Source organism: Alosa sapidissima, chromosome 24 (assembly GCF_018492685.1).
Source record: "Alosa sapidissima isolate fAloSap1 chromosome 24, fAloSap1.pri, whole genome shotgun sequence".
NCBI classification, from domain to species: Eukaryota; Metazoa; Chordata; class Actinopteri; order Clupeiformes; family Clupeidae; genus Alosa; species Alosa sapidissima.
The window spans coordinates 24,881,384-24,906,921 of NC_055980.1; the positions used below are offsets into that span (position 1 = coordinate 24,881,384).

General features: G+C 45.4%; 2 protein-coding genes across 12 annotated transcripts in view; both read right to left on the reverse strand.

Annotated features, from left to right (window-relative positions):
* Positions 1 to 10,643: 10,643 nt before the first annotated feature.
* Positions 10,644 to 20,872, reverse strand: patl2 (PAT1 homolog 2). 3 transcript variants are annotated; one of them, XM_042083722.1, is made up of 19 exons: positions 20,721 to 20,872; positions 20,259 to 20,415; positions 19,609 to 19,922; positions 18,950 to 19,015; positions 18,790 to 18,843; positions 17,415 to 17,588; positions 17,176 to 17,247; positions 16,923 to 17,041; positions 16,586 to 16,660; positions 16,113 to 16,248; positions 15,733 to 15,853; positions 14,579 to 14,676; positions 14,428 to 14,466; positions 13,764 to 13,903; positions 13,379 to 13,535; positions 12,957 to 13,097; positions 12,581 to 12,678; positions 12,136 to 12,276; positions 10,644 to 11,684 (listed from the first exon to the last, which is right to left on the reverse strand). In XM_042083722.1, exons 1-19 carry the CDS (start codon positions 20,739 to 20,741, stop codon positions 11,651 to 11,653), a joined length of 2,157 nt encoding a protein of 718 aa, XP_041939656.1. In that variant the 5' UTR covers positions 20,742 to 20,872; the 3' UTR covers positions 10,644 to 11,650. The 3 variants fall into 3 exon arrangements, with proteins under 3 accessions (XP_041939656.1, XP_041939657.1, XP_041939655.1); XM_042083723.1 differs by having other exon boundaries at positions 16,923 to 17,020; positions 17,415 to 17,591; XM_042083721.1 differs by having other exon boundaries at positions 17,415 to 17,591.
* A 2,458-nt stretch (positions 20,873 to 23,330) lies between these two features.
* LOC121700630 (transforming growth factor beta-1-induced transcript 1 protein-like) overlaps positions 23,331 to 25,538 on the reverse strand; it is a 13,756-nt gene continuing 11,548 nt past the window's right edge. For 4 of the 9 annotated variants that reach the window (XM_042083730.1, XM_042083731.1, XM_042083729.1 and 1 more), the window contains 4 exons: positions 24,924 to 25,097; positions 24,621 to 24,702; positions 24,262 to 24,410; positions 23,331 to 23,678 (listed from right to left, as the gene is read on the reverse strand). In XM_042083730.1, coding sequence (XP_041939664.1) covers positions 23,412 to 23,678; positions 24,262 to 24,410; positions 24,621 to 24,702; positions 24,924 to 25,097 — 672 coding nt within the window. In that variant the 3' untranslated portion in view covers positions 23,331 to 23,411. The remainder of the gene's footprint in view (positions 23,679 to 24,261; positions 24,411 to 24,620; positions 24,703 to 24,923; positions 25,098 to 25,538) is intronic. The other 5 variants (XM_042083732.1, XM_042083733.1, XM_042083727.1 and 2 more) reach the window with 2 other exon arrangements.

Sequence of the window (25,538 nt, forward strand, 5' to 3'; positions counted from 1 at the left end):
CCTCCTCACGTCATTACATCCCAGGCCTAATCTCTTCCTTCTCTTGTCTTCTCTCTCTCTTTCTCTCTCTCTCTCTCTCTACAAACCGAGTTGTAAAGAGTTTCCATGATCTCAGCTGAAAGACACAGACAGACAGTGAGAGAGAGAGAGAGAGAGAGAGAGAGAGAGAGAAGCCTACCTAGAAGACAAGTAAAAGGGGAAAGATTGCAAAGACATCTCGCCTTTGGCAGACATTCCACACCGTACACTCAAATCCTCTCCTGGAGGGGTCAAGGGGAGTTTAGAGCCCGGCCTTTGACCTTTACAAACCTTCCAAAATCTGATCTCTCACACACTTGGCTTACATGCAACCTCAGATTACCCTGGATACCACACACACACACACACACAAACACACTAACATAGACTGGCCCCCAGCACAGAATTCACATCTGAGTTGGTCTGCTTCAAGATCAGTGATTTAAAGCACGGCCCAGGATTCCGATCAGGATTCCAAACTTTATGTACTGGTCCGTTTTCTACGTTTTACAATAGGAAAATCTTCACATAAGTGTAGTTCAGGGAGCCTATCAAATTGAACCATGACCTTGGTATTTAGGGTTCTTTGTCTTCCAATTCATGTTTTCAAGTATTCATTAATTCCATAATATGAAGAGTTCAGATGCAAAAGCCTGTAGATGCCACCACCTCCGTCTAAGATTTGATAACGATGGTGAGTGAATAGTCTCCACACATAGTATATGTTAATCAAATAATTTTGCTTCAAAACCTGCTAAATATCACTCTCAGTTCAGATGGATTTAGAGGGTTTCACAATGGAACTCTCTGTATAGCCTTTGGAGTCTTGTTTTGTGTACAGCTATTGTGGGGTTTATGTGTCCTCTCTGCGTTCGAGAAACACACACACAACATGTTGAGAAAAGGCAGGACATTCCTCAGATGACTGGGTTTGACCGCTAAGGCTGGTCTCCGTAATCACCGGCCATTTGTGCTCAGGCTTTACAGTACAGTTTGCCACCAGTTTTTACTGGGCATTTAACAAAGACACAAACCACTTCAGCTCAGCAGGCTCTTACAGGGAGGCTACATCGGGCACGGAACTGAAGCGTGTCCGTTAGCATAGCGTCCGCTGCAACAATTAGCTTCCACTGTAATCAATGGAACTGAAGCGTGTCCGTTAGCATAGCGTCCGCTGCAACAATTAGCTTCCACTGTAATCAATGGAACTGAAGCGTGTCCGTTCGCATAGCGTCCGATGCAACTATTAGTTTCCACTGTAATCAATGGAACTGAAGCGTGTCCGTTAGCCTAGTCCGCTGCAACAATTAGCTTCCACTGTAATCAATGGAATTGAAGCGTCCCGTTCGTGGAGCGTCCGCTGCAACAATTAGCTTCCACTGTAACCAATTGGACTGGCTACACCAGACATGATAGTGGTGCAAATGTTTGAAAAAAAAAATAGACCAGTCTTCTAAAAGTATTTTTACGCTCTGCAAACGGAGCGCTTCAGTTGTGCACCTGGTGTAGGCCGGGTGTTAGTCTTTCAGTGCCAGAGTCTAATTCAGCCGGTAAAAAATATAAAAAATATTTTTAAAGGCAGCCGTCTGACAGAGTAGTTTGTTTTATACTAATTATAAGTACCAGTAGCGAGGCGTGGGCCTGTGAAGGGGTTCTGCACTGATGGTTTTGGTAAATGAGCTCTTTGGCCTCGTCTCGCTGACAGGTGAGGCAGACCCAGCCTGTGAAGCTCATGGTAAACACAGGAGATGATGCCACAGTGTTTTACAGTCTTGTGAAATATCCGCAGCGGCCATTTTCTTCCCCCAAGGAAACAGGAGAGAGAAAGAGTGAGAGTTCTGGTCTTGCTCAAAGGACGCAACAAGAATCACTACAGCATAGAGAGAGAGAGAGTGAGAGAGTTAGTGTGTGTGTGTGTGTGTGTGTATGTGTGAGAGAGAAAGAGACAGTGAGAGAGTTAGTGTGTGTGTGTGTGTGTGTGTATGTGTGAGAGAGAAAGAGACAGTGAGAGAGTTAGTGTGTGTGTGTGTGTGTATGTGTGAGAGAGAGAGAGAGAGAGTGAGAGAGTTAGTGTGTGTGTGTGTGTGTGTGTGTGTATGTGTGAGAGAGAAAGAGACAGTGAGAGAGTTAGTGTGTGTGTGTGTGTGTGTATGTGAGAGAGAGAGAGAGTTAGTGTGTGTGTGTGTATGTGTGAGAGAGAGAGAAAGTGAGAGAGTTAGTGTGTGTGTGTGTATGTGTGAGAGAGAGAGAGAGTGAGAGAGTTAGTGTGTGTGTGTGTGTGAGAGAGAGAGAAAGAGAAACATGCTGAGAGACTCAGGGGCGACACGCCATGCTACAGTAACCTGCCGAATACTGACGTCAGTGTCAATGTGAGAACTTGCTGTCTAAACAGTGTTATTTATTTATTTATTTTATTTCATGATTAATTCTCCACTTCTGTTGATTTTTCCTTGTTATATTTTAAAAAGGTCTATCAGTTTAAGACAAGCGTGTTTTGTGTAATGTGGCCTGTCTAATGAGGTATATGAGTGGTTTGCACATCAACCATTACAGGGAGCTTCTTGAAATAGGTGTCCATGAAAAAGCCTTGTGTAAGCCTATAGCTGTCCTCAACTGTACCTTGTCTGTGTATGCCCATCAATTAAACCAATGCTGTTGATATTTGAAATGAGTTGGACAGCACAGCATAGAACACAATGATGCAATGGTCTCTGCGGATCTTCTTTGTGAGAGGTGGTTGTGTGTGTGTGTGTGTGTGTGTGTGTGGTGAGAAGTGGTTGTCGTAAAGAAAGCATACAGTAGTGCATCATCAGATGGTGAGGAGATGTGTTTCAGGAATGAGGGCAGAATAAGCCCTACTGTTTCATCAGTCAACACACAAACACACACACACACACACAGCATGATTTCGGAAGGCAGACTGAGGAACTCTGTAGGGAAATATTTCCACAGAGACGCTAATGTAATAATGAATCCGTGTTCCAAACACACACAAATACAGGAACATCCATCCACACTTCTAGTGAACAGACCTCCCACGTGCACAGTAACACACACACACACACACAGAGCATACAGTCACTCATATACATACACACACCACACATACACACACTCTCTTCTCTCTTTCTCTCTGTCTCTCTCACACACACACACACACGTGTTGTTAGTATGGTAAGATGTCAAGCACGGAAAAGACAAATAATCAAAATTGAATTCTTTCACTCTTCTGAGTTGAGTTAGCTGGCTCTGAAAACACACTTAGTTCAGCTGGATCTTTGAATCTGTGTGTCTGCAAGAACATGCTATGTATAAATCAAAATTATGCAGGACAAGTAACCAAACATGTACATATAGGTACATAGTTTACATAAATTCTTAAATGTTGTATCATCGATTGCAGGCCCAAAAAAGGCCCAAACATAAATGATCACATTCATCTAATCTTTCCTAACTATCCGCTAGCTGCCCACCCCATAAGCAGGCCATCAAAAAAACACTTCTCTGTAGGCAGCCTACACTCTGAGATCTGTACACAAAAACATTTGCTACCAACAAGTGTTTCCAACCACTCAAAGGCAAAATAAAGTGTTCCAACCAATAACCGACGAGATGCGTGTTCAGGAGAGTTTCGATTGCACGGGAGGGAGGAGGAGGGAGTAGCGAGCTAGCTATCTGTTTTGTTTAAACGTCAACAGACCGTGACGTTACCCTGCCATCGCTGATGCAACCTTTAATGTAACAATGTAAAAAAAGGGTTTGAGAGCATGACCTCTCAAGCTCTTTGATCTTCAGGTTGATGAGCGGCAAAATGGTTCAGTTAGGCTATGTCTGTTTTAGGACCTTAAGGGCCGTTCACACCAGGAACAATTATAAAGATAACTGTAACTAACGATGAAAGCGTCCCCCACCTAGCTTCAGAGGTCACAACACCACTGCTGCCAATCACTGGAAAATCACCTGTAGGAGATAGATCCTGGGGTCTGGAAATCAACATGAGAAAGATATAGACAGATAGGAGAGGTTCGGCGATGGACACTAATGAATGAAAATAAATTTCACAGAATGTTAATGGCAGTGTTCTATGAACATGTATACTTTCTCAGTAATATATAAAGTTTCCCTATATCCTTTCCCCTGTCCCTATACTATCATCATCTCCATATTATCCTGACTGCAGTAGTCATGGATGGCGGTGGTGCAATGGAGCATTCAGTTAAACCAAAGTCCTTTTAAGCAAGTCGGCGGCCATACTGCAACGCTTTTTGGGGACTTATCGGGCATCTATTTCGGCAGAAATGCGTGTGCGCAAGGCTTCACGACACCAACCTTGCTCCAGCGGCGAGATCACAACACATGATTGGCACGATGTCTTCACAACACACCACATGATTGTCTCAATGTATTCACATCACACCACATGATTGTCTCAATGTATTCACATCACACCACATGATTGGCTCAATGTATTCACATGTCAACGTTTTGCCGCGGAACAGGTGGGATATGTGTAGACAACTGCCATATTGGCGTTACAAACTAACCCCATGCATTTCTATAGAGGATTTTTTGCGTGCTGTTTCTCTTCATTAGAAAGTCTCTGGTTAAACAGACTATCTAGGTGTCTATGGTGACAGGACTGTAATGTAGTGTATATAAATATGTAATACATGTGTAAAATAATGCACACTTACAGACAAACACACACATAAGCAATGCTTTGTCGTGGATGAGAAAGCTTGACAGACAGCCCCAATAGGGTTCTGCTCTACAGGACCCCTAAGACATGTACATTTCAGCCAGTACCTCATCCCTCTCTCTCTCTCTTTATCTCTTGCCATATACTTTTCTTTCCTTTTCTCTCTCTCTCTCTCTCTCTGTCCATCTCTATCGGTCGGTCCATGCCCCCTCTCCAGCTGTGAGTCAGACAGAGAGATAACAGTGACAGCGGGGGTCTGCGGTATGGAGGGACCGTTTGTGTTTATCTGTCGACTCTGACCTCAGACGTCCACCCCGAGAATAGGAAAAGAGACATCCATTAAAAGCCTGACGGGGAAAGAACACACGAACACACACACACACACACACACACACACACACACACACACACACACACACACACACACACACACACACACACACACGCGCGCACACACACACACACACACACACACACACACACACACACACACACGATCAAACGATACTGCACAGGACACATGGTGGTGACAATCCAGCTTGTTCTTCCACTAATGCTTTTCTCTCTGCTCCTATTTGCTGGTCTCATGAGGTATCAAGATGTTGAGGCTTAAAAAAAAGGCTTAAAAAACATTTTAAAATGGCAATATATACTTATAGATATATACTGTAGTTGGTGATGTTTTTGAGCTTTTGAGTCTATATTATATGATTATTTGTTAAAAAAGAAACCCTGCCGGTATGATGTCAGCTCATGAATTAGCCAGATGTTTCCTCTGCAGTATGTCCGTCTGTGTTCAGATGTCCTTCATGTTCATTGCCCCTGCCCCCGAATATGCCCTCTTGACCTCTCATCTTGGCCCTACTCCTTCTTCTCCTTCTGTCACCCTCCCTCTGTTCAAACATTCCACTGCCCCTCTGCCACCCCCCTACCCCACCCCACCCCACTTCACACCCCGGGGGCATAGAGGCTTCAGCGGCGGCGGCAGCGATGGTTTGGTGGTCAGCGAGACCCCCGAAGCTCCGAGCGCCGCATACCAAACCCGCCGCCAGACAATACCACAATATTGGTTCAGCAAAGGCCCGAGCGCGGGATTTATATCGGCACAGTCGCAGACGGATGACACGAGGGGAACGCAGACACAAAACAACCCTGTTAAAGTGTTAAAGAGACAGAGAGGGGGGGGGGGGGGGCAGGGATGCCATATAGACATAGAGACTGTTGTGGGTTTGGAGTGGAGAGAGACAGAAAGATTCAAGGGAGCAGCACCAACTGTGCAACTCCAAGTGGAGTAGAAAAGTAGAACGTGGAATGAGAACCACTACCACAGACGTTACGTGGTGTTCACTGCCACTTGTGTGCACGTCGTCCACGTGATGGAGGCCTCAGGTGCTGTTGACATGACATTTCAGTCTCTTTGTTTGTGACCCATGAGGAACGGCCTCTCCAGCCGCTCCCTACCCCTCTCACCCACGACCGCCATGGATGATGGGCACTTTGCGAACTGTGTCCCTCTACTCGCTCAGTCCCAGGCACCTGGAAGAAGTCAGTGTGGAACAGAACAGACCCCGGCCCGAGGCCATTTCCCTGAACCAAACCCTCGTCCGGCTTGGAAGAGAGCAGACAGTTTGTTGACTCTCCTCTTCGTGCGGACACAAACCGTGTTATTCCTCCTCCTTCTCCTCCTCCGCCACCTTCACAAGGAACCAGCATTCCGATGCATCACATCCCTCCTCCTCATGTAGCGTTCCCCAGCTTCCTGTTTTGGGCTTCGGAATTTCACATGACGGTTCCGTGCAGTGCTAGTTCCAGAGAGGAGGATGTGGAGGTAGAGAAGGTGGCCACAGGTATGTCAGGAGACGGATTTGAGGGTTGGATTGGTTTCCTGTTTCTGTCCATTGAAAGTACCACTATAAAGTCCGGTGTATAGTCTGGTTCTCCATCAAAAAAAAAGAAATATTGCTTTTTTTCTGGCCCTTTTCTGCACAATAGCCTCCCATTACATTTTATCTAGAGCAGCCGCACATTACATTTGATCTAGAACAGCCACACATCACATTTGGGAAGTGCTTTATTTAGAACAATTCTTTATCTAGAACAGCAACATGTTACATTTAAGAAGCGCTTTACCTAGATACCCAAAGTGCTTTGCACTGAAGGGGGAAAACCTAACGTCAGTCCACTAGGCACCAAAGAGTAGCACCCACGTGGGTGACACGCGGTAGAGCGTTTTGTACCAGAACCCTCACTTCACACCAGCTTGAGCTGCAGGAGTGAAAGAGCCAATCAGTGAATTAGGCTGGGATGATGGAGGTGTGAAGGAGCCAATCAGTGAATAAGGCTGGGATGATGGAGGAGTGAAGGAGCCAATCAGTGAATTAGGCTGGAATGATGGGGTGGCCATCTCTTGTGGGTCATCTCTTATTTTCAATCAAACTACATAATCGCTACATGTTGATCACAATAGATGATTGATTTGCACATGATTATGATTTATGCGAAATCAGTGATGTTAATGTTCCCTGATCCAAATAAGGGCTAATATGTCCTTACTCACTAAATAAGTCCTTACCTGTTCAGGTGATTGCATTACATTACGTTACATTAATACATTAGAACCAAAAAAGATGATCTTGGATCCCCAAGCTTTGGTAAATCAGAACAAAAGACGTCTCTGCCCCCCCCCCTTTCTTTTTCCCTCTCCTTTTTCTCTCAAGCGACAGATCTAGCTCTGAACACAAACAAACCATCTTGTGGGCCCCTACCGGTCAAGCGGACCGGAACGCTGTTTAGAACACGGTTTTGCTGGCGCAGGGAACACACAGTTACGGCCGTGTCAGATCAGATTAGAGGTCAGCTGCTGGAGTATGGGAGGCCTAGTGGGACAAAAAGGTTTCTCTCTTTCAGACGTTACACAAGAAGTGATCAACTGTTGAGGCCACATGTCTCTCAAAATAGTTTCCCAACTTTGTTCTAATTTTATTTTTTTGCAAATATTACAATTGTGTAAGTAAAATAAATAAATAAATCCAACTTTGTTTCAGTTTTATTGAAAATATTTTATTGTTGCAAATATTGAAAGTGTGTAATATCATGTTATCATATTATTTCAAAAGCAGTCCCACTCTATTTTATGATCCTAAGATTGTATAGCATAGCCTACATAGAAACAGAAAATATAGAGATGGATTTTCAAGATCAAGTATTTTCTCAAAAGTCACTTCATAGATGTATTGTGCATTTTCTGTAGGGCTGAATCCTCTTTTCCCGTAACTTTGAACCATTTTACGATTAAGATTAAAACAACAAACAGCCAATATCTATTTGCTTACATGCAAGCACTCTCAGAAGGGTAGCAAATTGAGTAAACAGCAGCACTGAAAACCTTTGTTTGCTGTACTTACGAAAGTATTTGGTAAGAGTGTAATGCACATGATCTTAATTTAATTTAATTTAGTTTCACATCTGGTAATTAAGAGACTGTAAGTGAACTGAGAACGCCCAGAATTGGTCTGGTGTCAGCCAAGCTACATCGCAAGAAAATGGCCCTCCAAATATAAGACAAATTACTACAAATCTAAGCATACATCAAAAAAATGATAACATCAAAAAAATGATGTTACGAGAAAGCACAAGGTAAGTCTCTATAGCAAAAACACTAGATCTTAATTTCTAAAACTGATAGTTCCGGTCCTTGATTGTGATTGGCTGAATCATGTTTGATGCCGTTGTAAAATGCAGCATAAACATACACCTTGACAGCATTTCGTTCTATATTACTGCGCTACCATAACTTGATACAAAAATGAAAGTAGCTGCGCTCGACGTTGCTTGGCAACCATTTAGATAGAGGAAATATATTTATTGGCGGAAGAACGATTATCTAGGAATAACTTGTTATATTTCTAGTTGCTATGCCTTTACTTTATGAAAACTTATTTATAGTAAGTATTTAGAAAAGAAATAAGCCCCGAGAGACCATAGATTACACTGACAACAGCTAAGGGGGGTTTTATTGCTTAAATTAACAACGGTTAGTTACTTTAGCAGTTTTGTGAAGTGTAGGTCTAGCCTAGAAATCTAGACGCGCCCCTAGCGGCTAGGGGCTAGCGCCAGGGCTAGTCTAGCAACTCTCTGTTGGCTTGTGAGCTCCAGAAATCGAAACTCAATCAGGCCAATGAAATCGTGTATAGAGTCGTTAGGTGGGCTTAACATAATGATTGATGGCAGAGTTGAAACGGTTTGGCTTGAATTCCCTGCTACTTGAAAATAAATAAGATGGATGTTGCTGTTGGCGAACAGTGTGACACGAGTTAAGCTTTTATTAAGTTGGCAAACGTTTGAACCAGCCAACTAGCTCCGCTGGTGGGAAACGCATGGGACTCATAGCGCTGCCGCTGTCCCATTGCGTGTAGAGGGAATTTGAAAGACAACTGATTATCCCGCCCCTCGGACTGAGCACTGCGAACGGTGAGTGCCCAGACCCAGATGTGGGTCTGGCTCGTCAGGCTAGTGTAGGTCATCAGTGCTGGTGGGTGAGCAGCAGGGTGGAGGGGTGGGCACGTGTGGCAGTCTGGCACAGGAGTGGAGTGGCTGACTGATGGCACCCTCTCAGTGCTGTTTGAGTTGGCATGAGATAAAGAGTCCGGTAAGCTCGTCTGTGTGTGTGTGTGTACGAGGGAGAGAGAGAGGGAATGTGTGTGTGTGTGCTGAGGTGGTTTGTGTGTGTGTGTGTGACAGGACCCTATTCATTATGATGTGTGTAAACCCAGAAGCAGACAGACCATTCAGCAGGTGCCAAAGCCCAGACGAGACAGCACAACCGTATACAGCCTGGGACACAGACTGCAGCAGAGCCCTATACAGCCTGGGACACAGACAACAGGAGAGCCCTATACAGCCTGGGACACAGACTGCAGCAGAGCCCAATACAGCCTGGGACACAGACAACAGGAGAGCCCTATACAGCCTGGGACACAGACTGCAGCAGAGCCCAATACAGCCTGGGACACAGACAACAGGAAAGCCCTATACAGCCTGGGACACAGACAACAGGAAAGCCCTATACAGCCTGGGACACCATGGGTGTTACCGTGTCTTCAAAATTGGGGGGGTGCGACTGCCGTTCCTTTCGTTTCCAGAATCCATTATATTAATAACCTTCATTCTTTATTCAGTGATTAGCAAGCTACCACCAGAAACCAACAATCATGCAAGACCTGTGTGTGCAGTCTTCCGTGCGCAGGAAAACTACGCGCATGTCGTAGATTTGTTTTTAGTACTTTCTATCTGCATTCCTTTCCTTTTTTCAGATTTGTACATGCGCACGCATACACACAGGTTTGTATACGCACACACACACACACACACCAGTCAGAGCACCACCACAGCTTACTGACCATGATCCCCTTCAGTTTCAATTTCTACAGTGATTTAGAATTCACCGGGCCCCAAGTTCAGTGGCGAGATCCTGTAGGTAGTGGGAAGCTACGCCAAGGCTGGGACTCTGAAATGGGCAAGACTTGTCTGGTGAAGTGAAATTGAATAAACAAAATCACATGCAACCAGTAGCAAATTCTCATCTAACCAGGGTTGTGCACAATTCGAATTGCAATTCTGCTTCCTGTTTGCTACCTCAATTGAAATGCAAGAGAAATTCAAGAATTGAATTGGAATTTAAGAGCTAGTTAGTTAACTTCAGCCTGCCTGCCCACTGTGTGCATCAGGACACAGTCACTACGGCCAGTGTGCATACACAGTCGGCAAACTACGCTGTCAAACTCGCACCCTTCAAGTTAGACCCATTATAGAGAAGTCAGAAGAATTAATGCATCAAACATAAAATTGAAGAGTGAGATGAGGGGCTCTTTAGAGGACTAGAAACGGTCAACTTCTCAATAAGAAAAGGCTCAAAGACAGGCTTTTATGATTTTTTTATTAGTTTTATACTGCAAGTGCTATACAACATAGGGGTGCACAAATAATCATCTGTTTCCTGTTAAACCAAATAGGGAAATAACTTAGTTAAAAAAAGATGAAATATTTGTAAACACATTTGACTACATTTAACAATATTCTCCTTTTAAGAGATAACCCAAATCTGTTGATATTTTATAAATCACATTTTAAGTCTAAATCAGACAATATTACAAACGGAGCAATATTATTAATATTTACTGAACCAATTTACTTGCTCTGTGGAGTTCTAAAGTCAACATTTCCCAATGCAAGTTGCAATATGAACAAAGTCATACTTAAGAACTAGAGCAACTTAATGCTTACAGCTAAAATAGCAGAGGCCAAAAGAAAGATTGAAAAGAGAGGATGTCATTTTTCCCCCATGAGTGTCAATCATGAATGAACAGATTACAAATAATCCCACTACGACTAGCGCCCCCAGCAGGACACTGTGGGTAGGGCACGCGAAGACCTTCCAGTCTATGGACTCAAACAAAACCTCCACACAGCAAGCACACCAACAGATTCAGCCAAGCTTGGTTAGATTAAGAGATCAGCTCAACAGCTAGACAAATGTAGCCTAGCATCCAAAGCCTGAAGGCTTCAATACATATTTACAAGGAAACAGATTTCAAAAACAAAGAAAACAGAAAAGGGGAGAGTGGAAACGTGAAGGAGTAAGGTGTAAAGAATTTAAAGAAAAACAAAAAGACGGGGGATAATGTAGACAGGCCAGAAATCATCTCAGAATGACACGTCACTTCGACATCTGACCCATCCGTTTTCACATCCGATAACACACAGATGTCACATACTCATAAACATTAATTAATTAATTATACATAAATAATTGACACAAATTGATACATGTATACACATGCAAGGCCGTATGCTCGCCTCCAGGTGGCCGGCAGGTGTGCAACGCGCTGGACACACCTGACCACACAGCAGCAGTAGCTTCCAGTGCTCGCCACTCTACGACACCACGGCCAGGTAACCAGAGGCGGACCTACAGGTGAGTCACCACAGGTGTATTAACGTCAGCACATATACCTATTGACAATTGCCTGGAGTTGAAGCTGATTAAGGTAAAGGTTTAAGAGATACAGTAAAAACAATGGCAAGAGCTACATGGAGGCCTCTCGACTGCTCACCACTTTGAGGAATTTGGCAGTGAAGACTAATAGCTGTTGTAACATTGGGGGTCTCTAACGTAAAGGGTGGGCAATGTGCAAAGTCTAAAGTCTAAATAAAGCTGTAATAATCTGCTGCAGCTCAACCTTGTTGCTGGAAGTTACAGCCTACGGGGACTATTTTCAGGCATTGTGCTGCTGCGTCTATGGTACGTTCGCAACGTTCCTTGATTACGCCGGAATGAGAGTATAGTCATGTCAAAATCAGCCTAGAAAATCACCACGTTTCATTTTCCGTTAGTCTTTTTTACACTTTAGTGAACTCACTCGATGTTGCTCTTGAGCTGGTGGACAGTGCGCTTGTCCAGGTAGCGGCAGAAGAGCGTCAGCAGGTTGGAGGGCAGGAAGAGTGGCTCCACCAAGGAGGCCTTGGACAGCTGCTGGGCCACCTGGAAGACCGTGTCCGTCCTGCAGAGCACAGTCAATAAAATGCCATGTTCTAGATTGGAGATCCATTTTACTTAAAACACTTGGTATTTATTATTTATTGTTTGTTTGCACACACACACACACACACACACACGATTGAATATGTATTTTATTTAAGAAGCCACACTCCTGCTCTTCCTAACCCCTGACCTCCAGATAGCAATCCAGGCAACAACAACTTTCACGGTATCTGAAGCGTTCATGCTGGACCCCTCTTTAACTCACTGCCACCCCCTAGTGGCTCCCAAGTGAAAGTCCCACAGTGAACAGAGGGCTGTCCTACCAGGTCTCAAAGTCTCCTATGTTCGGCTCCATGGGAACGTTGGAGGACAGCAGTCTCTCGCCCTGAGAGAGCAGAGCATACAGCAGCGACAGGCCAAACTAGAAAGCAGCAAAATTATAGAAAAATAACACATAAAACCATTAGCCTGGGTGGACGCAGACAAATCTCAGTGTGCATTTGAATTTGCTCCTTGGAAATTTTTAAGTGCACCAAGAACGTCCAGACCAATTCTCAAATTGAGAATGTGTCTGGGGGTTAGCGAGGCTATCAACCTGTACAACTATGCATGCATCACATGCATCAAACTCTGCATTCAAAAATGAAACGCTTTCCAGTCGCTCTTCAGTACAGCATGGTGGAGGGAGAATCTCCAGACCTCATTTTGACAGGCGAGTGTGAGGATCGTCTCATTGGTCTCGGGCACTGTGACCGTGAACTCCTTCAGGACCCCAACCAGCTGGCTGAAGGACAGGGCACTGACCACGTCTCGAAGAGGGGCGTACAAAACTGGCAGGGCCTGAGAGGGTAAAAAGAAAAGAACATTTCTTTTCTCCATGAAACTGAGGTGCAGTGCACTACTATGATATTGACCACAAGTACTCTCTGAGAAGATTCCATTCAAAATCAAGCACTGCCTCGCCTCTCACACACCCCCCCCCCCCCCCCCCCCCATTTACTATTTTTATCAACATAATTGAGAGTAAGAGAGTAAGTTGGTAATTAAGATCTTGCTCAATTAAGTCATTACAACACAGCTTGCTCAGATCTTGCTCTGCACACGCACGCACGCACACACACCTCATCAAGGTCTTTGCTAATCAGCATGGGCAGGTGTGTGGTCACCATGGTGAGGACGTGCAGCGCGGCATCATGGGAGAGGAAGGGCAGGAGGCGGGCCAAGAGTCGCTTGCCCTTGGAGACCAGCAGGCAAGGAAGGAACTCCTCACCGGACTCCCTACACACACCACAGTTAATCAGCCAGGACATCACCTGTATGTGTCACTCAAATGCTTTTTGAAAGTGAGTGAGTGAGTGAGAGAGGAGAGAGAGAGAGAAAAAGACAGAGACAGAGAGAGAAAGTGAGACAGAGACAGAGAGAGAAAGTGAGACAGAGACAGAGAGAGAAAGTGAGACAGACACACAGATGAGAGAGACCAAAAGAGAGCGTTAGCCACAGACTTACTGGGGGTTTGTGTGACGGATTTGAGAGTAGACCTGCTCCACCTTCCTCTGCATGTCCTGCAGCAGCTGCTGCTTCTCCTCCACACTCACATACACCTTCCTCCTGGCAGCCTCCTCCACCTCCAACAGTGCACTAAACAGCTGCAGCAGGGTGGAGACGACAGGACAACCAGCAGTTTACTCCACCCAGGTTTTGTCTACCGTGCCTTTTCGTCTGTTTGTTTATGTGTCTGTTGTGTGCCGGATTACACAGAAACAAATCAGCTGGATTTTACATGAGAGCATGGGACAAGGAAGACTCTGAAGACGACGCATGGGCGTCGAAACGTTAGTCGGTTTGCACTAGGCTAATAAAAATAAAAAAAATCACTTGAGTGAAAGCGTTGAGTGCTCCGGTCCTGCTCCTTGGCTCCTGTTAGACCTTGGATCTCCCCTTTTGACAAGGGAGACCCCGTTCATGCAAACTGACCATATTTACATGTTTACAAACAGACCATATTTACATATTTACACTATTGTTTTTGCATCAGAGGCCACTTTGGGTTCTAGGAGTCTGCGGTCTTACTTGCACTGCCTCATTCAGCTAGTTGTTGCTAGAGGGCGCGAGAAGAAATCCACTTTAATCTGAGTAATGAACATAATGCAAGTCAATGACGTTTGTTTACCTTCTCTATGTGCACCTCTAGCCTTGGGTGTCTGCCGTCCTTCAGAAGGAAAGAAACAGTCAGAAAGCACAGGACAGACAGGCAGGGAGACATACACACACTCCTTCCCCCCCCCCCCCCCAAGACACACGCACACACACTCCCCCCTCACCTCATCAGGGCTGTGTCCGCGAATAGTATCTATCGCTCGCCTCGGGGAGAAACACGTCGACACGGCAACCTGCCCCAGCGACCCTTCGATGTGGACCACTGAAACATGGAGACAGACATCAGTCATCCCTCTGCCCGCCGGCCATCTAAAGGGACGTTCACACCAATAACGACAACTGAAAGTAATCCCGACGACATTGTTCTTCATGTCATTATAGTTTGTGTGTGTGGACGCGGTCATTCACATTGCCGTTCTCTTTATAGTCATCGCTCTCTTTATGGTCATCGTTGGTGTGAATGGTCCTTGAGGCATGGAACATGTTTTCAGCGGACTCTTGTCCATAAACCATTAGTTCACTTGAAAATATTGATTACGTATTTACATTAAGGCACCATTTGTACAAACACAACGGCCCTGAAATAATGTTCAACTAAAGAACCTGAGTATAGACATCAATTTCGCCTTCCAGCCTACAATGTGCCTCTAGGCAACACTTTAACCCCTTCAGGCCCTTCACACCAGGAGCGATAAGGCAAGTCTCTCCCAATTCGCCTTATTCACCCGACGAGCAGAATTAGGCTAAAGGGTACACTTGCCATTACACCTCAGTCCAGCAGATGGTGGAGGTAATGCACATTAAGCTCATTGAAAAAGAAGGGTTCGCTGGCCTGTTCTTCTTCAGTGAGTTTTTTTTTTGGCAGTTTGCAAATGGAGTGCATTACCACCATCTGCTGGACTGAGGTGTAATGGCAAGTGTACCCTGTAACCTCGTTCTGACCGCCAGGTGAATAAGGCGAATATTGATGAATGTGATGTCTGAAATTTTATTGATTCCAGTGGTCAGCTTTTTATCACTCTTAAACATGCTCTGAAAGTGGTCGCCAACGAGATCATTCTTCACGTGTTCATTGTTACAGCACGCATTGCGGATATTATGCAAACTAGAGCAATACATGAAACATGTTTTTGCCGTTACTGTTACAGTTAACGTTCCTGGTGTGAACAGTAAACAAATAAAAGGTCACTAAAGACTTTACAGTGGAACAGACACCATTACAAGGGGAAAAAGAGAGGCTTGAAAGGAGTAATGAAATGCAGCAGCCGAAGGAAGAAATCGGGCGGAGACTGGCTGTTGGTCTGTGAGGACAAGAGACCTGGCGTGTAGTACTCCGTCTTGGTGACGTAGGGCGTGGTGAGTTTGGGGGTCTCCCTCTTTGCCCAATCGCCCCTCTTCTCCTCCTCAGCCAACTTGGCCTCCATCCTCTTATAGTACTCCTGACAGGGGCGGACAGAGAGAGAGAGAACGAACATATTCCTTAAAGTGTGAATGCGCGCGCGCGCGTGTGTGTGTGTGTGCATGTGTGTAGCTGACAGTTGTACAATTTGATTCATAAGTGCTTGTTACACCTGATTGCAGTAGTCATGGATTCTCATGCCTGTGTGTAATTTATTTATATATATATATATATATATATATATATATATATATATATGTATATGTATATGCGTGCGTGTGTGCACTGTGTGCCTTTACTTGATAGTAGTAGTCGTCCAGATGAGGATTTTCACTTTGCAGCTGGATCATCTGTAGTCGGATGATCCACTCCTTCTCCTTGTCCGACATAAGCTCAGCGTACGGATCCCACCGCTCCGGTTTCCTGTATGTAGAACTAACACACACACACACACACACACACACACACACACACACGATTAACTAACTCAAGGGCAGAGATGTGACTAGGCTGGGATCTCAGAGGCACAGGGGTTCTAAACCACAGAGGTATTCTGTAGAAGTGGAAAGGGGTGAGGATGCACCACCACTGCTTCCCTTCCCTGGATGAGGAAGTCAGGTGTCCTGTGAGGGTCTTTTGTACATGCCCAGAGTAAAGTCACATCATCTCTGGCCATCATCTTGCTCTAGTGAACAAGTGTGAAACGTGTGTGTGTGTGTGTGTGTGTGTGTGTGGGGGCCGACGCTTCATTTTGCTGCAGTGTGCCAGTCACCTGTGTGGTTTGGGCGGTCTCTGGCTGAGCAGACGTTTGTGCTGGGGATGAAGCTGTGTCACAGATCCTGGGAATCTATGGGTAAGGTCAAAGGTCAGAGGGGCCAGCTGTCAAATTTGCACGTGACCAGAAACAAGAAATTGACCCCGCCCACCCCACAGAGATTTGGACGACTAACTGGATTGTAGATGAATTGGGAAGGCAGTTTACTAACTAACTAAATAAATAAATAAATGATGTCTATATGCAACCTATAAAGTCAAAACGCTGAAAGAATTTCCATTAAGGCTTCTGTTTAGGTCTGACACATGAACCAACGAAGAGTGGATGAACAGACCTGAACCGCTGAAGCGCATTGACTGATGGGCTATAGAAGGGGGCGGGTCTTGGAGAGAGGGGACCGAATCGGGGCTGTGCCATCTTTGGAGTCATTGGCTGAGGAGATGTGAGGCAGGACTGATATACAGCGATAGGAGAGTCAAGGTCAAAGTTCAAGGTCAAAGACATAAACAAAGGTCATAGACAAATATCACTACACAAATGACAAGGAGACTGCATGAAGTGGGGTGGGGAGAGGGGGGGGGTGTCACCTGGTTAAACTGCTGCCGGGGGTTTAGCAGTTGCCGTGGGCGCAGTGGTGAGCGAGGTACCATGGGATGCATCTACACATACACGATAATCATAAACAAACCATCTTCTCAGGGAACATTAAAGGAGAAGAAATTTACAATAGGAGAAATTCACAATAACAATAGAATTAGAATAAAAGACGCATATTTCACTGAGGAGCTCAAAGTGCCCGTCTCAGCCCTACCTGGGCATTACATACCTGAGAGTACCAGCCCTGAGGGAGGGGCCGGACGGGCAGACACTCCCTCACCAGGCCCCGCCTGCCTCGGAAGGAAGTGGGCATGTAGGGGCGGGACTTAGACAGGAAGTTAGGGTAGGTGGGCATGCGAGGGCCATAGGCAGGCCTGTCAATCACACGAAGGATGGCTTCATCCTGCTAAAGGAAGAACCACAGGACGGAATCAGTGTATGGGGGTAGGAAATTATACTGTACACAGAATCTTGAGAACTTTAATCACTCAGGGGCTATAGAAATTAAATAGGATATAATATGAAAATGAAAGGAACAAGAGTGATGGATGGCAATGTGAGTGAGTGGCTTCATTTGCCATTTGCAGTGGATCAGGTGGTGAAGTGGGGCAAAAGTGTGTTTATGAGGTGTGTGTGTCCTGTGCTTTCAACTGTTTATTTCCTTCTGACGGATGCCAGACACCCAAGGCTAGAGGGTCACAGAGACGGGGTGGGGGTGGGTGTCAGGATTTGGAGGGTTAGCTTCAGCCGACAATTTTGAAAACATGTCGTTAAATGGTTGCCACTTCCGGCACCAGTTTTTACATGCTGATGGTAGATGACAGCTCATGCACGAGTTTAGTGTTGGGCACCAGTGTCCATGCTGGCTAAGCATTTCTAGGCGACAAATAAAACGACTGCCTACCCTCCTGTTCCGTTTGTTTACGTTCACTAGTTTTGTGTTCCCGGTCAAAAATGACCACTGCATTCTAAATCCATAGCAACACTGTTGTGATGGACCTTTGTATCAAATTGCGTTCTATTGGATATTACCAGTTGTGACCTTCCATTTGCTATTTGTGGCCTGCAGGCTTCATTGACCTGAGCTCATGCAAGTCAGAAAGGGGAAGATTGTATTGGGGAAAGGTTCCAGTGGGGGCTGGCATAGAAGCAAAGAGGGGGAGGGAGGGGGTGGGGGGGGGTGAATGTACAGAAGCACACATCTGATCAACGGGTATGTTCCTGGACACAATTTCATACACTGACCATTTTCTCTCCCATTCATTTCTAATGCCAGTCATTATTGACCAGGAACACAATGGGTGTTCTAAAGTTAAATAAACACCCAAATTGTCACAAACAACTTTGAGAGAAAAGAATTGTCAATCGGACAAATTTGACTGAACACAACAGGAGGGTTAAGCTACGGACACTTGACTTAATACAACCCAAACCATGTAGGCATTATCCCAGGCTTTGTGGTAAATAAAATAAAAAAGCAATTGTTGTCATATTAGGTTACCGTTTGCTTTATGTGTGGGTTGGCAAGGTAACTGACACTGAAATACATTTACTCCTATAACGAGGGTAGGTGAAGCACGTTCCCCAACAACACACAAACAGACCTGCAGGATGGGCTTTGGTAGGGGTCCTCTGAAGCCTTGGTTTGGTGGTACCCACTGTGCAAAAACAGGCAAAAAATTAAAACCAAAATACATACGCAGAGGACTTGGCAGTTTGGAATGGCAATACGCTGTGCAGATGGACAGGAGAACGCACACTTACTGAATGAGAGTTCTCTTGTTCCCAATATGACGTGCGAGAGCAATCCACTATGGCACTGTCCAGGCTCTGGAGAAGGAGGGAGAGAGAGGGAGGGAGCGAGAGAGGACTGAGGAATACGTATAAAAATTACACAAGTATATAGATGGGAACAGCATGGAATATTTACATTACTGGACTCGTCACCCTAAAGAGGTGTAAACCAGTGGTGTAGTCTACCAGTGGGGTAGTCTAGTTAGCTGTAGTGGGTATACAGTGGTGTAGTGGGTATACTGTGGTGTAGTCTAGTTAGCTGTAGTGGGTATACAGTGGGGTAGTCTAGTTAGCTGTAGTGGGTATGCTGTGGGGTAGTCTAGTTAGCTGTAGTGGGTATGCTGTGGGGTAGTCTAGTTAGCTGTAGTGGGTATGCTGTGGGGTAGTCTAGTTAGCTGTACTGGCTATACTGTGATCAACCCCAAATGTCAATACGTACCGTTGCCTATTTTAAGAGGGTATACTGACATAGTGATGCTTTGTAAGTGGGTATACTGACATGGTGATGCTTTGTAAGAGGGTATACCGTGATGTAGACTACACCACTGGTGTAAACAGTGACCAACTGTTCGGGGGGCCTGTTCAGTACAGGGGGCAGTTTTAAGAACACCGTTCGGCCCTGTTCTCACCTTAAGGCTGGGGCGCAGCCTGATGCTCTTCAGCACTGCGGGGTCTTCGAACATCTGCCCCCGACCACCCCTCTGACAGCGGCCCCACAACACCCCCGCGGGGGAGCGGGGCTGGACGCGGGGCTGAAGACGGGGCTGGAGACGGGGCACGGGGGGCTGGGTGTACGGGGGGCGCACCAGGGGAGCTGGGGATGGGGACGGAGGAGGAGGAGGAGGGGAGGAGGAGGGCTGGGGGGCAGGTGGCGTTTCCGCAGGGACAGGGGCGCCATCGTCGATCGATCTGCCGAGAATGTCACCCCCCTCCAGCTCTGCGTCTGCAATGGGAGGGACAACCGAGGCTTTAGGAGAACTATGGAAACGAATAGGATATACATGAGGAGGCTCAGAAAAGCACTAGAAGAAAAATGCAAATCACGTGAAGCTAACTGACGTGATGAACAACCCCCCCCCCCCCCAAAAAAAAAAACAAAAAAAACAACAACTATAGTGCAGGTAAAGTGTAGGGTAAAATTTCAGCTGATAGGAGGTGGAAATCTAAAACGCCATGCATCCACAAAAGTTAAGCCAGCTACACCAAAAGCACGCCTAGTGTCTGGAGCACACGTTATTAAACATGAGTCACATTGTATTTTTTAATTATTTTAATTCACCTGCTCCAAAAGTTTCTTCGTTGTAGAGATCAATTGACTCGTCTTCCTCAACCATCTCTTGCAGGAGGCCAGAATCTTCCATCGCGTCCTCCTCTCCATCGCTCCATTGGCCGCCACTCTCTGGCCATGCGGCGTCAGGGACGGGAGCCTCGGTTTCCTTGGCGTGGAAGCATCAGTTTTATAAATAACAAACATGCAGCGATCCTCCCAAAATCCCTAGATCTACAGTACAGGTTTCTGTGCACCATATGCTAAAACATTGCAATGAATCACGAACGATTAGGCCTATTATTTCCGACTGGTTGTTGTCGGTCAAGTTAACGTGTTACTAAAGTTTTCACAGAGCATAATTGAACTTGACAAACACTTAGAGGCGATCACATGCCAATTAGGCTACCGGGTTCTAGTTTCACAACTAGGTAAGTAGCCTACTTTTGAGTTGAAGGGAAAGGCTATACTTACAGGCTGTTCTGTATCACTCATTGAGGAAACTGATGATTAAGTTTAGCTTGGTTCGTCACGTTGCTTACACGTTTAGCGTCGTCGTTCGTTCCGATCTGACATATTTGTGAACTTATTAGCGTATTTAAATTAGCACACCTGCGGAACGGGCGGGGTCAGACCACTATAGCTTTTCATCAAACCTGAATGGCAAACATCACCATGGTCCAACAGGCTTGTTTGAAATATCTTCACATAGTCCATTTAACTTATAAGATATTTTTGTGTGCAGTAGCCTAATTGTATATGCCATTAATAATTCATTTATAATTTTATTATTCTGATGACAAAATCTTAAATAGCCTACATTAACAAAACATGCAAAGGCTAAGCTTCAGCTACCCTTAAAGTAAAGTTTCATGCTGAATCCGAGTCATTTATTCACAGTTGTAAATTAGTGAAAAGCAAAAAAGCAATAACTATGCTAAAACATAACAAAACAGATTACTTGTAAATCCAAAAAATGAATACCTAACTTTTTATTATTAGCCTAATATAATTTTCCTTAAGTAGGCTACTTTTTTATTCCCTTCTTACTTACTTTAATTTGTTATCTGTACTGGATAAATAATATGTTTGCATGTTGATGCAAATTGTTCTTGTTGAATTAAGTTCAATAACGCATTGGGGAACAAAATAAAGAAATATCTTCACATAGCCCACGCCACACGTTTATCTTCAAAAAAGCCCACACCACACGTTTTGAGTGAGAACTTGTTTATTGTCATCCTTTGTGTTGCTGCGACACTATGAAGATGAATGAGATAATTCTTTATATTAAAATCGATTGGCATAGGTAAACATTTCTGACAAATCTTTGGCACCATACAAACAAAACAATACAGACATTGTCTGCAAAATAGCAATGAAAAAGTAACAGTTCACACTCATCATGTAATACAATAGGATATATTTAGCAATAGCAGTGACATTTATATATTGCGGTAAAAAAAGCAAATATATTAAATGGGATTACAAATACATAAAATCATTCATTCAGAACATTTTCGAATCCTTCCTTTCAATTTGTGGATAATTATTATAAGCAGGAACATTTAGAAAGTAGTGTGAGTGTGTCTGTGTGTGACTGAGTTATCAAAATGACCATAACACTGATTTGAGCTTCTCTTCTCATTTAACAACATTTATCGTGTGGTCAAGTGCAATAAGAGGGAAGATAACACTCAGAAATACCATGGAAACCTCTCCAGGACGCTGCAGAGAGATCTGTGCTACAATCCTCACAGCACAGCAGGGCAGCACTGGATCAGACACCCAGGCAGGTGTGAATCGAACCGGATCAGGAGGGGTATTCCAACTCCAAGTACGTGCTTTAGTGACAAACCTGGGTAAGTTGTAAGTGGCAAACATCCTAATAGAAGAGCTGTATGGCTTCATTCTCCTAACAAAACAATGCCATTGGGCTCTTGTTGTAGGAGGTTTATCACTTACACCAAGTTAACTTAGATAGATAGATATACTTTATTGATCCCTAGGGGAAATTCAACTTACCCAGGTTTCTCTGTCACTAAACCACATATTTGGAACACCCCACAGATCCACATCTGAGTCCAATCAGAATCATGTCAGGTCAGACCCAGATCAGATCTGGGCCCAACCAGTACCGGACCAGAGGCTCAGAACTCTGAATTCTAGCCACTGGCCCATTCGTCTTATTCACACGGCGGCCATTGTAAAACCAAAGCGAGGCTATGGTACACAAACCAAAACGAGGCTATGGTACACAAGCCAGCAAATAAGGCGAATAGTCAGCAGTATCCTTTTTGTTTCCCCTTTCAGATTGTTTGATGACGAGGTTAAACTGCTATCGATTAAAAACATCAATGAGTTACCCACAGGATATAAAAATGACAGCATGATTTGGCATCTTCCCTGTATAAGTGCTGCCACTGTGATTATGAATGGCTCTCTAACTGTTGGGGCAGCTTCAAGAACCAATTGGAATGCTTCATGGAATGCTTCTTCAAGGCCATTAATAATTTAGCTTTGGATAAATCTGTTATCTGTGATTGTCTTCTGGTTTCTCTCACAGTTCTGATAACGCCAGAGCTTTTGAGAGACTGTCTATCATTATAAAAAAAGAAAAGAAACAGACACAGAAAATCTGTGAAAAGAGTGAAGTGAAAGAAGATGAAGGAGGCAGAGACTGAACTCTGAGATGGAGAGCTTAGGAAAGAAAACAGAGGCTTTTATTTCTTCCCTTGTTCTTTCTTTCTTTCTTTCTCATTCAGCTCTGGTTAGCATCTCCAGTCCAGGCTTCTCCACCCGTTACCTGAGCTCTCCCCACCTCTCCCTCTCCCTCTCCATCAGTAGAATCCTTCCTCTCCCTCTCCTCCTCCATCAGTAGAATCCTTCCTCTCCCTCTCCTCCTCCATCAGTAGAATCCCTTCTCTTCCTCTCCTCCTCCATCAGTAGAATCCTTCCTCTCCCTCTCCTCCTCCATCAGTAGAATCCCTTCTCTTCCTCTCCTCCTCCATCAGTAGAATCCTTCCTCTCCCTCTCCTCCTCCATCAGTAGAATCCTTCCTCTCCCTCTCCTGTTCCCTTTGCCCTCTCTGCTCCTTTCCTCTCTTCCTCCTCCATCCTCATTTTACCCCCACCCTATTCCCCACCTCCCTCTCTCCACCTGCGTTCATCCAAAGAGCTTGATGAAGCACGGGTGGCAGTAGGGCTTGTTCTCCTGCTCCTTGAAGCAGCCCTTGCTCAGCGGCTTGAGGCAGAACTGGCACACCAGGTGGTGCGGGTGGAACTTGGCGCCCATGGCTGTGACGCAGCGGCCCAGGATGGGCTGCTGGCACGCGTGGCACATGCTGCCGCGAGACTGGTGGTAGTGGGCCTCGCACAGCGGCTGGCCCTCGTGCTCGAAGAAGCTGCCGTTGACAAACGGGCTGTAACACTCCTGCAGGGGGCGACAGAGAGAGAGACAGATAGAGAGAAGAGAGAGAAGAGAGGAGAGAGAGATAGAGATAGAGAGAGAAAGAGAAGAGAGAGAGATAGAGAACACAGAGAGAGAGAAAAGAGAGAGACAGAGAGAGAGAGAGAGAAAAGAGGTGAGATTATGGTTAGTTAGACCCCTGGATGTATTATACAGAACTGGAGGAAGTGAGGAAGTGCCACTCCTATTCACAATGGCCAATGCTAGATTAGCTAATTCAGCCAAAAATATGCTAATTGGGCTGCTGCCATCTTTAAAAATGGCATCCAACGATGGACTTATGCCTTACGCAACAAACAGTGTGTTAGAAGTGATGTCAAGCTATGTTGTAACTGCACACATGCACACACACACACTCAAGCTTTCTCTGTTAAAGTTGTGAAATGGCCACGATCGCATACTGTCTATCAGGTGTGAATGGGACCTCTGTCTTAGACAAACACATACACACATGCGCACACACACGCACGCACACACACACACACACAGGCACACACACACACACACACACACACACACACACACACACACACACACACACACTCACCCTGCAGACGAAACACTGGGGGTGCCAGAGGGAGTTGAGTGCTGAGATGTAGTTCTCCATGATTGGCTGAGAGCAGCCTTGGCAACGGGAAGCAAAGAGGGACAAAAAGCACTGCTGGCAGTACTGCTGCCCCTCGCGGTCATGGAAACCTGTAGGCGGAAAGACAAGAGGATGGAACAAATGTGGAACTGCCAGCAATCCAAGCAGATCAAGCCAGGTCACTTCTGAGTCAACATCAGTCATAATTTATAACTCTGGGAAGCACACGCCACAGAACACCAATTATGGCATTAGTCATTAATCCATTAGTGTGTACCATCGTCCCTGTGTGTATGTGCGTGTGTGTGTGTGTGTCTCACCTTCATCTCCAAATGACCGACTACACTTGACACAACAGAAACACTCTGGATGCCAGTTCTTGTCCATTGCAGTGACCATTTTCTAGGAAGGACAGGACAGGCACCAAAATCATCAATATGATACATTATGAGTTGAGTACACACACATACTGTACATAAACAGTGTGGAGAAGATGGTGGAAAAGTCTCTCACACACACACACACACACACACACACACACTGTACCACACCACACCACACACACGTACAGTACACACACACACACACACACACACACCATACCACACCACACACACACTTACGTTGAGAATAGGCTTGTGGCAGTGTGCGCAGTGAGGTGAGTAGAGGGTGAAGTAGTCGGGCTCACAGTACGGCTGGCCGTCCTTCTCAAAGAAATTCTTATTGCCCAGCTCACACTCGCACTCCGAGCAGACGAAATGCTCCGGGTGCCATACCCGCCCCAAGGCCGTCACCACCTGACCAAGCGTGATACACACACACACACACACACACACGTACACACACACACACACGTACACACACAGACCAGAGTTACAGAGTTATTGAAGACGTAATTAAACACACGGACCACACACACATTACAGAGTTATCGAAAACTTAAGTTTACAGGGCTTAAAATGTTCAGGCACCGTGCCTGAATTCAGGCGTGAGCTGGTATGCTTATATATGACGCTTAAGTGAGCTGGTATGCTTATATATGACGTCCTCATAAATGTCTGAAACTTCAGGCACAGACATTTCTAACAGTAGTGTTTGGGATGGGGGTGGCACAACAGGCTACAGCTCCCATATCACCCTCAGGTCCATGTGTCAGCAGGGACCCGGGCTGGAGTCCAACTCCGGGTCACCCCCCCCGGCCCCCCTCCCTCTCCACAGTCCTATTTGATTAAAGGAAT

Bases quoted from the DNA above. Each gene is read 5' to 3' on its own strand.
- patl2 (XM_042083721.1), bottom strand. From the start codon at position 20,741: ATGAGTGATACAGAACAGCCT. The intron at 14,677-15,732 runs GTCTCTTGTCCT...TCCATGTTTCAG, and splicing joins GACGGAGTACTACACGCCAG to TGGTCCACATCGAAGGGTCG. The intron at 13,536-13,763 runs GTAAGTCTGTGG...TGGTGTGTGTAG, and splicing joins ATCCGTCACACAAACCCCCA to GGAGTCCGGTGAGGAGTTCC.